Here is a 14,624-nt window from a genome sequence, read left to right as displayed (position 1 = left end):
CTATCAGCATATGAATCCCAGTAGTGAGCCTCAGTAACAAACTGGCAACTATGGCTAAGCCAATGAAGTTCCACTGCCCAAGCTCTGTATGACTGTTGCAGCCAGTTTTGACAACGGTAGAACTTAGTACAAGCAGCTGTAACATGGGTATGTTTACAATGATAATTAGAAAGCAGTGGACACATTTCATCAAAAGAGATGCTGGCAGGTTCCTGAAGAGGAGCTCCGTGGCACAAAAGGTGGTAAATGTGAGGAGAAGAAATCCATGCCAAAAATAAAGGCTTATACAAATTGTAGTCAGCGACTCTAGAGGCTTGAAAATGTTGCTGAAGGCATTTTTCACGTGCATCCCAAAACTGTGGGTTACATTAGTGGTGGTGGCATCTGGGGCCAAATTGTTTAGTATCACAGAAAGAACCCACTGTTGGTTGGTGAGAGTTTTATGTTGTTGAAGAACTTCTTCCACTGACTTGCTGGCTGTATATTGAACCAAAGAAAGTAAATACATGGAGTAGAATCCCATCCTCATCACCAAGTATGTTGTAACAGTGGACAGACACAATATGAGAAGTAACACCAACCAAATTTTGTTCTGCTTCCACACCAAGAAATCCAGAATAGCACTGAATAAAGTATAGAACAGTACAAAGTCTCATAACTATAGAACACATCGATATACAGTGTGATAGGTGAGCATACAGTAAGCAAATAAATATAAATGAGGCTGATGGCCCAGCTTGCTTGGCTTATATTGGGATGTTGTGCACATGGCACAGCGCTTGCTGCACTGTGTGTCCAGGTTGCGAGGCGACCTGCCTAGGCTGGCTGAGTGGGTACGTCTATGACTTGCTGTTTTATGCGCACTCACACTATAAGTTTACAACACTACTGCTTGCTTATCTTGCCATTTATGTAACATGTTTCTCATTGAACATTTGGGCCAACATAGTTGGCTATTTTTTGTACTTTCAGCATTGCAGCACAGTCAGCAATCATGATAATCTAATATATAAGAAACTATCAGCCTCGATTACGGTAATGAAACCAACCTTTACCTAGGTTTCAGCCCAAATAACTCAGCCTTCTTCAGGAGATATACCTGAACCTATAATTTGTCTAAGAGGGCATGCCCTAGAAATGAAACTAAAACAGCCTGAATAGGCGTAATCACATTTTAAAAACGCGGTACATAAGTACTAAGTCAATTCCAAGACTTAACTTAAGCTGTGGCGTGCACCTCGTCTACAAGGATGCCGTGCGGTGCGCCTCAGGACCTCACCTGAAACTAAGTAGGACTAGATAATGCTCTGCAAATCAACGTGGCGGGGAACACTGCACATGTCTAACTGAGACCATGACTGTCAAAGGTAAAAGACCAATGTAGGCATATCTTAAAACAAATAACTTATAGAAAGGTTGAAAATCTTAAACATAAAGCCTCTGCACCAGGTTATGACTAAAATGTAACAAACTATGCATTGATGTATGTAAGTTCGAACACACTACCCTGACTTACACAATTAGAATATATCGGCCCTTTCACAATGAATGCTGCATAACGCATCCATTGTTATTAATGAAAGATGACATAGGACATAAAACAGCGAAACTGCCATAATGCAGTAATCTTGGTTAACCTGTGTACAGATGGTTGAGTTGTTGGTTTTATGAGTTGATGTAGATATACTTCTTATTGCTGACACACACTGAATGAAGACTATTATCAAGATTAATTTTTTATCTTATTACTAAAAATAACGCGTGAGTGAACGAATGACAACACTTCATTGTCATGTAATAGCAAATGACCAGCATAGGTCAAATTATGTTTTACATGTAAAAAATAAGGTAATTGCATGAATGGACATGCAATGCCCTTTCATCGCCCTTATACTCTGTCGGCCAACAGGGGTCAATTTCACTAGACGCTACAAAAGAGAATTAACGCCTCTTATATTAAAGGCTATTATTAAATAAATATGATATGATAAAATGTGCTTGACCTGAAAAGACACATAGGAAAATTTTATGGACACTTGACATGGGAAAACGGCATGTTCTTCACAGGGAAGAATTAAAGAGAAATAAAAGGTAGCTAGTAATATGCCCATGTGCATGCCATAAATGGACAAGGATGAAGTTGTCTCTGGATTGCAACTATAAATAAATGTAAAGGGAATTAAATCCCAAAAGGTCGAGACAGACCAGCTAAACTTCATCTTGTCACCTGAGGCTCCATTTCACTGCTCGTGGGCTAGTAACCACTTATATGAATATAACTATTGTCTATGGGATAGATGTGGGCATCTTAATTATTTAAAAGCCATGTGTGCCACATTATGCAAGCACCATATGTGGAAAGACCACCTGATGGGAATCATATACCAAAATGTCATGTGCTCAAATGCACGCATGCTAGCCACTACCTTACGGGATGTCTAAAATAAAGTACATCAAACACCGACCACCTGTGTCACACCACCACTGAAATACTGATCGGCTCCTGCCAATCAACCATTATCTGGTCATGATATTCTAAATAATGGCATAAAACATTCAAAAAAAATCTTGTTTTTTAACTGAAGTTGATCATTAAGGAGGTTATCCTCCTCAAATTGCAGATGTTTAAAAATCTCCATTTCTTGTAGGATGTCTAATCTAGTACCTTTAATCTCATGATGAAGTAGCTCCGTGCTGGTTAGGGGATTAGGCACATGTGCATTTTGGATCAGGTGTTCGGCGAAGGAGGAACCTCGTGTACCGTCACCACTTTTGGTTGGAATGTGCGCCTTATATCTAGTAGCAATGGCTCTGCCTGTTTGACCTATATAATAGTTTGGGCAATTCCCACAGGCACTGGACTCGCATTCGGGAGGACGACGGTTCAATCCCGCATCCTGATTTAGGTTTTCCGTGATTTCCCTAAATCACTCCAGGCAAATGCCAGGATGGTTCCTTTCAAAGGGCACGGCCGACTTCCTTCCCCGTCCTTCCCTAATCCGATGAGACCGTTGACCTCACTGTCTGGTCTCCTTCCCCAAAACAACCAATTCCCACAGGTGATTTTATAAACCCCAGAGCGAAATAGTTTGTCATATGATGCTTGCAGTGTATGGACCAAAGTTTTTTCAGATTTTTATTGGTTGAAAATGCTACCTTAAACCCATAATTCTTAAACATTTGGCCTAATCTGTAAGAACCCCTGCCTATGAAGTGAATAGATAAAATGGCAGCAGGTTCACCTTCTTCCCATGAAGGCCCAACAGGACCGACCAGCCACTGTGTCATCCTTAGCCCACAAGTGCCACTGGATGTGGATATGGAGGGGCATGTGGTCAGCACACTGCTCTCCCAGCCATATATCAGTTTACGAGACTGGAACCACTACTTCTCAATCAAGTAGCTTCACAGTTTGCCTCACAAGGGCTTGCCAACAGCACTCGGCAGACTGAATGTCACCCATCCAAGTGTTAGCCCAGTCTGACAGTGCTGAACTTCTGTGAAAATGAGAAGCTACGTGAATAAATAAATAGTGACATTGACATCCAAACCACTGAAGTGACATCAAATCAAAAAGCTTGCATCAGTATACTGGCCTAATGCCCCGCACCTCCCCCCCCCCCCCCTTTTTTTTACAATCATATTGAACAATTGTAAAAAAAAAAAAAAAACTAGCAGTCTATCAGTGAGGCACACTGCCCGCTGATAATGATTAACTTTTAACTTGTGTAGAAGGTATGTGAAATGCTGTTTCCTAAGGACTCAATGAAAATTAATTTGTTTTCCTGCTACTCTCTGTAAGGTTTTGCTGTAGCATGTGTGGTTTTTTCAAATACTGGTATGTAGTGTGCATGGCTGTGAAGTGGTCAAAACACTGGGCTTGTATGCCAGAGGAACTATGCTCCAGTCCCCAGCAGCAGATCCATGTGTAAGTTTTGTGTAGTTGCCCTAAATTGATAAAGGCAAATGCCTGGACAGTTACTCAGAAATGTCATGGCTAGTTTTCTTCTCCTATCCAAGTTTGTGCTCTGTCCCTAAGTTTTGTCTTAATTTTTGTTTGAATATGTAATATTTTGTAACTCATTTGTAAAATAAATAATTTCTGTTACTTTTTAGAATATATTTGGTCTCTATTCATTTCAGGTATTTAATTCATTATGTTGCGTCTAATACAAAAAGTAATTTATGAAGACCTTTCAGTGCATAAATTTGTCTATGAAACTGAAACAAGTTCAGCTGAAATTTCATAACCTGATCATTTTGTCATTCATTAGTATTCGTTGCTTCTGTGATTGATGCTATTTATTTTACAGAAATCTGTTTATTAAAAAGGTGTATTTCTGTCTTTGTTAAACGGTATGAAGACTGATATTTATCTATGTTCTTCTCCTAACAGCACACCAACTATGAAGGAGTTGCAGAGGGTTATGGTGGGAAGGGAATTCTGATATCAAGCTCATCTGATGATTTAATTTCCTCTCTTAAAAAGGCAGTAGATCTGCACAGCAAGGACCACACAGTTTTGATAAATGTTCTAATTGGTAATACAAAGTTTAGAGAGGGAAGTATTTCAGTGTGATGATTTAGTGAGTAAATGCACTTTAAACTGCAGCCTTATTTCATGGACATTGTACAATGAGAAATCATAAACATCACACAAAGGCCCTGATAATTAAGTAAAGGTAGCACTGAGAAATGTTCAAAAGGTGGTTTGGATATTAAGTTCTTCAGCTATCTCTGTTTAAAAATTGAGATAGTTTGTGTTAAATGGCATTTTATGGTGATACGGATTATTTTGGTAGCTTTAGTGAGTTAAAATGGTGAAATAGTGCTGTGACTGAAAATTGTATTACTTGATGTACTAGTTTATAATTTTTAATCAGTATTGAAGCTGGGACAGTTTTCACTGCAGCTGTATTGCAAGTGTATTGTAATATTTTTTTCATACCTGTGGATGCTTGACTGAGTCTCCATTATTCCTCAAAAATGCATTCCCAGAAGAAAGGCAAGGTTATATTTATGAGGTCGCCCCATGTGTTGCCCAAACCTTACAGTTAAAGGGTCTGACTTATAATTAATATGTGAAGAGCATCGTGTCAGTCTTGCCATATAAACATAATACTATTTATTTATGATGTTTGTGTTCAGTATTGTGAAATAGCAGTTCTGGTCCTGATTTTGTCACATCTGCACTATGTTATTTTGTTTGTTTCATATACAAGAGGTGTTCTGATGTTATTGTAGTCGCTTGACAAGGTCACAGTGGATTGTCAAAGGAAAATGAAAATAAGTAACTGGCAGTTGACAGATTTTTGATTTTTCAGATATGATTGGCACGGATGATTATATCTAAATTATTCAATTAACTAGTTGATCACTGAAAATTATAAGGAGCATTGTTTGTAAATTTAGTAATGGGCTGCTCTACAAGGAAGCTATTTAATTTTGTGTAAACTGGATCCTATGACTGCCACTGGCTGAGTGTTCATGTTTAAGTGAATTTAACTGTTTTGACATTTCTCATGGAAAATAATGTTATTCAGTCCTTTAGGCAGATTCACAGGAAATTATGTAAGATCTCTAGAGGACAGAGAATATTCAAAAATTGCTCTCATTAAAAAAATTAGAATACTTCATAAGGCTTTTAATTGGTAAATCATGTGAGAGTAAGTAATTTACTCTGAGAGTAATACTTCATTTCTCTGTTCATATCAGCACTTTAAGACACACTTGTTCAGCTCCTTGTTGTAGTGTAGCCTTAAGGTAGTTGTACATTAAAGGAAAGTTATTGTTTATCTGTTGTTTTGTTGGTATCATTGATGTGTGATTACTGAAAAACAGTATTTTGGCTATGAAATCCTGTGATATTAGCAAATATAACCACATGGACATAATATTGGTTTGCAGCTGGAGATATTGAAAAACGCAATGTATGATATGAAGCTTCAGAAGTCACTTTACAAATAAATTGTACCTACAGATGTGGAATGAAAATAAATTTATACCTGCTTCATAACTTTCTACCACATTTATTTCCTTCCTTCTGTCTTGCTGTTGGTCTTATTCATCACTTTTGCTTCTTGAAATGCTATTGTGTATTGTCTGGATTACATTACCCTGTGAGGGTATTGCAGCCAGTCTTCCTCCAAAGCTTAGATACCCAACAAAGTTGTCTTCCATGGGGGAGTTAAAATTATCTAACCATTAAGACATTTTCTTACACACTCTCTAATTACAATGAATCTGAAACAATTTTGGCTAATGTAGTGGTCTTACTAGAACTGTTGGAATGATTTGTTATAGCACAACAGTCTCCAGCAGTTACCTTTGTTTGCATCTGAACAAAATTGTAAAAGTATAATTAATTGTGTGGAAGAATCAGTCAAATGTATTTCACTTGCAGTATTATTGTTTTTCTTAAAGATGTTGGAGGCATGCATTTGTGAATTTGATTTACAGATATAATTTACGTATCTGTGTGGAGCACCCTTATGATTTTTGAATATCCACTCATAAACCTGTCCTTTTATCATCAAAAGGTCCTTTTCCCCAAAACGTATTACAGTTAGTTAATACTTTGTGGTTTGGTAGCTTATCAACAGCAGCCAAATGCAGCTCGTTTGGTCTAATGTGACTTCTGGATAAAATATGACATAAGTATACAACATTCTTCTCCAGAAAACATAATTTCTGCAAATAGTGTTTTAGGCCCACTTGCTCCAACTTGGTGAATAGTGTTCTTAGATTGATGATACGTTCCTGAGTGGTACTACCAGTTTCTACTACATAATCTGGGTAATTTCAGGATGAAATTTGTATATAAGATGTTCTAAATACCTTTGAAAGACACCAGTTCACTGGCTGCCCTGAAAGGTAGGTCATTACAGCAATAAAGGCTGACTGGTGTGTTTATTTCTGGAGTTTGTGAGGCTTCATTGAGCGGTAGTTATGAGCATACATTGGACAAATCTATTTTTGAGCAACTCTTCCCTCTAGAAATTCTTCTGGCTATGGAGTTGGGTAGGAATCGGTGATGGGGTTTTCAAACAGTCAGGGAAAATGCCTACTGGCTAGATGAAACAAATTCAGTACCACCTTGAATCTTAGTTTGATTCCAATGAGAATGTTATACACAACAAAGTTTTGGCCTTTTTTATGTTGTCTGCTGCACAACCTAATCCCAGAAATTAATGGCATTGGTCACCCACTACTTTTAAAAGAATTTCATTGGAAACTATGTTGATTGAATTTTTGATTTCAAACCTGATGATATTGAAAGCATCATGTTCAAAGGTATTTTTAGATGTGAAATTCTTTTCAACTAGAAATGTGAATAGGTGAGTGACTTAATTTATAGATTGTGAATTTTTCTTTGATCGGGGTTAGTTAGTTGTAACTGATTAAAGATACTGCTCATTTGTCAATGGCTGAAGTCACAAAAGACAATGCATTTCTAGATTTGTGAGGGATTTTGTTGCATTCTTATTGACTTGAAATTGTACTGGTACTTGTGGTAATGAACAACTATAGTGGGATATGGTTTTACTGGTGTAGGAGAGCTGGTACACTGCTTACTTGCATTGGTGTTACATGTTTATGATGGTATTGACTGTCTGTGCTGCTGAGATACCGGAAGTACCACTGCAACTTCATATAAATATTTGAACTGTTGCTCCACTGCTTGTGACACTTCAAAGCCAATAGCCAGTACCCCCTCTAGTTGAGGTTCTCTAATAGTAAGGCATCCCAATGAACTCTCCCATCAGGACTAAATAGACAATGTTGTAATAAATATGAGAGTTGGCATAGGACCATTGATGCTCAGGGCTATCATATTCAAAATTGCACCTATGTCTTAATCTATGTAGTTTGACAATTATGTCCTGTTGTTTTTAGTAGCTGGTGGAATTCTATGCTGCTCACAACAATATGGCTGTTATTTGTATAATATAAACTTAGCAACAAAAATTTTGTTGAAAGATTATGCTGGTTGGTTTGTTAGTGGAGCTAAATTTTTTAACAAGCCAAATGAACAGGGTGGCCCACCATTCTGTGGATATTTAGGATTTTTGCAAAATTTAATTTCAAACTTAGTTTTCGAATGACTTTTTCAAGTAATCTCTCAGTATAACTTCACTAGTGTCTACATGCCACCCCATCGTGCCTTTCAGGACAGATGCAGTTCAATCCAGAATAAGATGCTGAATTCCACATCACATCTCTGCTGAATAGACTGGCATACCCATGCTTCTGTTTTAACCTAGAGGGAACATGGGAGGTGGCCTTTTTTATTTTTTTATTTATTTTTTGAGGGTCTTAGAATGTAGAGCACAGTGGTTGCACTCGCTTGGTTTCCAATTTTGATACCGAACAGATACTCCTTACTGTTACAGGCTTCGTACAGAGTGAAAGGCCTCATACCACCAGTCTCTGACTCTGCTCAGTAGGATCAGCTACCAGTCACACAAATGAGAACCAACGCCTCTCCCATTCCCTATTCCTATATTTTATTCAATCTTCTAGGCTGGCAGTCAATAAAATTTTTCTGGGTTTTTGTCAATGTGTACGAGGTGCATTCAAGTTCTAAGGCCTCCGATTTTTTTTCTAATTAACTACTCACCTGAAATCAATGAAACTGGCGTTACTTCTTGGCGTAATCGCCCTGCAGACGTACACATTTTTCACAACGCTGACGCCATGATTCCATGGCAGCAGCGAAGGCTTCTTTAGGAGTCTGTTTTGACCACTGGAAAATCACTGAGGCAATAGCACCACGGCTGGTGAATGTGCGGCCACGGAGAGTGTCTTTCATTGTTGGAAAAAGCCAAAAGTCACTAGGAGCCAGGTCAGGTGAGTAGGGAGCATGAGGAATCACTTCAAAGTTGTTATCACGAAGAAACTGTTGCGTAATGTTAGCTCGATGTGCGGGTGCGTTGTCTTGGTGAAACAGCACATGCGCAGCCCTTCCTGGACGTTTTTGTTGCAGTGCAGGAAAGAATTTGTTCTTCAAAACATTTTCGTAGGATGCACCTGTTACCGTAGTGCCTTTTGGAACGCAGTGGGTAAGGATTACGCACTTGCTGTCCGAGAACATGGACACCATCATTTTTTCAGCACTGGCGGTTACCCAAAAATTTTTTGGTGGCGGTGAATCTGTGTGCTTCCATTGAGCTGACTGGTGCTTTGTTTCTGGATTGAAAAATGGCATCCATGTCTCATCCATTGTCACAACCGATGGAAAAAAAGTCCCATTCATGCTGCCATTGCGCGTCAACATTGCTTGGCAACATGCCACACGGGCAGCCATGTGGTCGTCCGTCAGCATTCATGGCACCCATCTGGATGACACTTTTCGCATTTTCAAGTCGTCATGCAGGATTGTGTGCACAGAACCCACAGAAATCCCAACTCTGGAGGCGATCTGTTCAACAGTCATTCGGCGATCCCCCAAAACAATTCTCTCCACTTTCTCGATCATGTCATCAGACCGGCTTGTGCGAGCCCGAGGTTGTTTCGGTTTGTTGTCACACGATGTTCTGCCTTCATTAAACTGTCGCACCCACGAACGCACTTTCGACACATCCATAACTCCATCACCACATGTCTCCTTCAACTGTCGATGAATTTCAATTGGTTTCACACCACCCATATTCAGAAAACGAATGATTGCACGCTGTTCAAGTAAGGAAAACGTCGCCATTTTAAGTATTTAAAACAGTTCTCATTCTCGCTGCTGGCGGTAAAATTCCATCTGCCGTACAGTGCTGCCATCTCTGGGACGTATTGACAATGAACGCGCCTCATTTTAAAACAATGCGCATGTTTCTATCTCTTTCCAGTCCGGAGAAAAAAAATCGGAAGCCTTAGAACTTGAATGCACCTCGTAAAACTACCGACATTTCGGTCACTGTTGCAAGTGACCTTCTTTGGGGTGTTTTTGTTTAAACAAAAACATCCTGAAGGAGGTCACTTGCAATAGCGACCGAAATGTCAGTAGTTTTACATATTGACAATGTGGTCACAAATCCAGAAAAATTTTATTGGCTGAGACAATGGCCGCAGAAGCCTAAGTTTATATTCGAGACTGGTAGTCGGTCTTTACCTCTGCCACCAGTGTGAGCCCTTTCTGTGTTCCACCACTGAGAATATGTCCCAAGTTTTCTTTAATTATCTCATATTTCACCGTCTCCCTTGTGATGCTCACACATTCCGCTCATCATCATGTACACATAAGTGTTAGAACCTATCCAAGACAAGAAAATAGTTTTATGTATGTCTGGAACATGTACCTGGCAAGCTGTGAAATGCATATCTAATTGTCCTGTGTATGAGGCCCAGTCTTTACACATCTCTTGAAGGGATGAGAAAGCAGTGGGCCAAGAACTTCAGCAAAATTATTGTCTTTCAGAGATCTAATGGGGATGTGTATGCAAGAGTTGAAAGACAAGTGAGATGAAAAATGTGCTGTTGATGTGAGAAATGCAATGAAGTGGGTGAATGGTAATCTTGAGAAAATAGCTGCATTTATACTTAGCTTCAGCATGCTGTTGTTACCGATAAATGTTTAGGCTAGTTTTCTCCATCTTAATATGTGACCATATGTGCTGAATCTTGTGATATGTTTTAAAAAGTAACACTGTGAGTGCACCACCAGGGAGTACAAAGGTCAAGCAACTTATGGTGAAGTGACATGTAATCTTGTAACTCTGTGTTCATGACCACCATTGACAACGACAACGATATATTTGTTAGGGAGCAGCTAAAGCAGGCAGCTCGGAAGAGTGTCTACGAGTGGTTGGGGAAGGAATGACTGGGGAAACAGTCCTCCTCAGTGTTCCTTCTACCACCACAACTGTCCATTGTCAGTGTTGTACATCTACATCTACATTCATACTCTGCAAGCCACTGTAGGGTGAGTGGCAGAAGGTATCTGTACCAATACCAGTCATTTTCTTTCCTGTTCCACTCACAAATAGACCAAGGGGAAAAAAAACTGTCTGTATGCCTCCATATGAGCCCTAATTTCTCTTATCTTATCTTCATAGTCTTTATGCGAAATATAAGTTGGCAGCAGTAGAATCGTTGTGTAGTCGGTTTCAAAGCCCGGTTCTCTAAGGTTTCTCAGTATTGTTCCTTGAAAAGAATGTTGCCTTTCCTCCAGCAATTTCCATTTGAATTCCCCAATAGTTCCATGTAGTTTGAACCTGACAGTAACAAATTTATCAGACCATCTCTCAATTGCTTCAATTTCTTCCTATAGTCTGACCTGGTGCAGATGCCGAACACACTAGCAGTATTCAAGAACAGGTCACACTACTGTCCTGTATGTGGTCTCCTTTACAGATGAACCACAAATTCCTAAAATTCTCTCAATGAACTGAAGTTGACCATTCGCCTTCCCTGCTACAATAATTATGGGCTCATTCCATTTCATATTGCTTTGTAGTGTTACGCCGAGATATTTAAATGACATAACTGTGTCAAGTGTCACAGTACTAATGGTGTATTCAAACATTACAGGTTTGGTTTTGCTACTCATCTGCGTTAACTTAGACTTTTTATTGGCCATCTGAAAAATGTTACCATACTAATAGACTTTATTGTCAGCCTTGTTGGGTTTTGTTCACTATTTATGGTCTCCAAGTTTCTTTTAATTTTATGAACAGCATCAATGCCAGGACATGTCTAGTGAAATGTGCATGCAGATGTCACTTACCTATTGTAAGCAAGAACTGGGCAAGAAAACACTACCATTGGTAATGTTTTAACCGAATAAAATGAAATGTGTGCCATGATGAAAAAACCACTTTTCCGTAGTAGTAGTAGTAGTAGTAGTAGTAGCAGTAGCAGTAGCAGTAGAAGTAGCATAATACATGGTGCCAGTGTTAATAAACTATTCTTGCAGCAGCTATGTGTAGCATGTCTATGCAGATGGAGAATTTCACCAATATTATTCTGGATGTGTTAGCAGGCAGAAGAGATGAGATGATTTAATATACTTATCTTGTCCAAACCTCATCTTGTCAGTAGCAGCCGCAATCTTCATACAACTGCATTCTTGAAAATTTCTTTAGAGTGATATGTGCTATTCTGCTCTAGACCATATCACAAGCCCCACCAGGCTTTGCCAGATTCTGTCACGCACATTCTTCTCAGGAGCAGCAGTCTTTAGTGCCCATACATTGTTGTTAAGAGATGAGAATGAATAGAGAGAGAATTCTTTAAATAAGAACTTAAATACTAGTCTGTCTTTTTACATCCCCCTTGCTTCATCCATCATAGGTAATTTTACTTCCAGGATAGCAGAATGCCTTCACCTTGTGTACTTTATGGTCCCCAAGTTCAATGTTAAGTTTTTATCTAATCTCATTTCTGTTGCTCCTCATTACTTTTGTCTGTTTACTCTCAATCCATCATGTATGGTCATTAGCCTGTTCATTCCATTTAAAAGGTCCAGCAATTCTTTCTCAGTTTCACTAACAATAGCAATGTCATCCACAAATCTTATAATTAATATCCTTTCACTCTGAATTTTAATCACACTCTGGAACCTTTCTTTAATTTTAGTCATTGCTTCTTTGATGTAAAGATTGAAAAGTAAGAACAAAACACTATGTTGATGTCATATATCTTTTTTAATTCAAACACTTCATTCTTGGTTTTTATTAGTTTTTTTTCCTCAGAATTTGAAACATGTAGCACATTTCACATTGTTGAACACTTTTTCTAGGTTGACTAGTCCTATGAATATGCCTTCATTTTTCTTAAGTATTACACTATCAAGTGCATCAGCAGAACTGTCTCACTGGTGCCTTTGCCTTTCATAAAACCAAATTTGTCATCTGACAGATCCTCAGTTTTATTTTCCGTTCTTGTGCTCCAGTATTTTATTTTGATCAGCAACTTGGATGCATGAGAAGTTAATCTGATTGTGGGAGAAGTATCACACAATCTGCCCTTGGTGTCTTCGGGATTGTGTGGATGATAGTTTACAAAGCTGTGATGTTATTTCTGCAGACTCTGCAGATGAACTTGAATAATCATTGCCACTCCCCTCAATGATTTTAGAAGTTCTAAAGGAATATTATCTGTGGCTTCCACTTTATTTGTTCGTGTCTTTCAAAATTCTGTTATATTCTAACCCTAATATTGGATCCTCTTATGTCTTCCATGTCAACTCTTGCTCCTTCTTCTTCTTCTTCTTCTATCATGTTACCAGACACCTAAAATGATTTGTTCCACATAATTACTATTTATCGTGCAAATGATCCATGGAACATGAAACTGATTGACTGCCAGACAGACAGACGGACCATCAGTGGTTATGTAGGATTTGCAGCAGAGATAGGAAGATAGTGGAACAGGAGGGGAAAATTGCTGCCCTTCAGGCTGAGCTAAATCAGGCTAGGGAAGATCTGGACAGGTTAAGGAGGGAGAAGGGCAAAGAGAGGTGGGAAGTGGCAACAGGTAGCAGAAGGAACAGGCCTAGAACTAAGTCTGATAGTTTTGTGGTGAATGTCAAAAATAAGTTTGACCTGTTGCTTCAGTTAGAAACTGATGAGCCTCAAGCAGAGGTAGGTGTAGACAGGACACAACAAACTTTCAATAGGAAATTGAAAAAGAATGTAGGAAAGTCATTGAAAAGGAAGAAAGTTTTGTTGTTAGGCAGTTCTCATGCCAGAGGTGTAGGCCAACTTCTGCAGGAGGAATTAGGACCAGAATACCAGGTCACAAATTTTTTCAAACCAAGTGCTAGTCTGGATCAGGTGACAGAGGATTTAGGTTCACTCTGTAAAGGATTTACCAGGGAAGACACCGTGGTTATTGTGGGAGGGCCAGGGAACAGCATCGACAGAGATCCTGGGTACAGTATAGAGTGTGACCTGGTAAAGATTGCGTCGGCATCGAGACACACCAATGTTGAATTTGTATCTGTCCTGAGACGCCATGACCGGCCTCATTTGAACTCTTCTGTTGGGAGAGTTAATTTGGAGTTGGAACGGCTGCTTGGGTCGGGTGCGGGGGCTCATATTGGTGTGGTTCCTGTTGATTATCTCAGTAGGTGGGACTATACCAGGCACAGCCTACATCTCAACAGGAAAGGGAAGGGGAAACTGGCTAGGGTAATAGCAGGAAATTTAAGGGGGAGAGGCACCGCCATGAATGGTAAAATACCAGTGGTTACAGGTGTTGGAGCAGCACCTTTTTTAGGATAGGTAAGACAGAAAGATGTCAAGTTCTACGAGAGGTCAGGATTGAAACAAATCTTCAGTTTAGGAAAGAAATTAAACAGCACAATTCTAGCACATTGGATCACCAATCACAGCTACCAATTATAAATTTTCACCAATCACCAGAAATTTTATCTCCACCAAGTTGTATCTCAGTCCTAGGTAATTGCATTGATGAATTAAAGTCACCCAACCCAGTTGACATAATCTGCCTCTCTGAACACCATGTGACCACTGGTATAGGAACTAGGCCTAAGCACAATGAGAAACTCAGACAGGAGAGTACTGCAAATGTTAGAATAAGGAAAGGTTCTCATAAAAGTATAATTAAAAATAATGTAAGTATATTTCATCAAAATATTGGGAGTTTAAAGAATAAAGTAGATGAGCTTC

General features: G+C 39.1%; 1 protein-coding gene across 1 annotated transcript in view; it reads left to right on the top strand.

The window, feature by feature from the left end:
- LOC124721220 (2-hydroxyacyl-CoA lyase 2-like) overlaps nt 1–6,003 on the top strand; it is a 94,197-nt gene extending 88,194 nt beyond the window's left edge. Inside the window, exon 11 of the mRNA XM_047246074.1 lies at nt 4,397–6,003. Coding sequence (XP_047102030.1) covers nt 4,397–4,579 — 183 coding nt within the window. The 3' untranslated portion in view covers nt 4,580–6,003. The remainder of the gene's footprint in view (nt 1–4,396) is intronic.
- The last annotated feature ends 8,621 nt before the right edge of the window (nt 6,004–14,624 follow it).

This window comes from Schistocerca piceifrons, chromosome X, assembly GCF_021461385.2.
Source record: "Schistocerca piceifrons isolate TAMUIC-IGC-003096 chromosome X, iqSchPice1.1, whole genome shotgun sequence".
Lineage (NCBI taxonomy): Eukaryota > Metazoa > Arthropoda > Insecta > Orthoptera > Acrididae > Schistocerca > Schistocerca piceifrons.
This window is presented reverse-complemented; position numbering and strand designations above follow the sequence as displayed.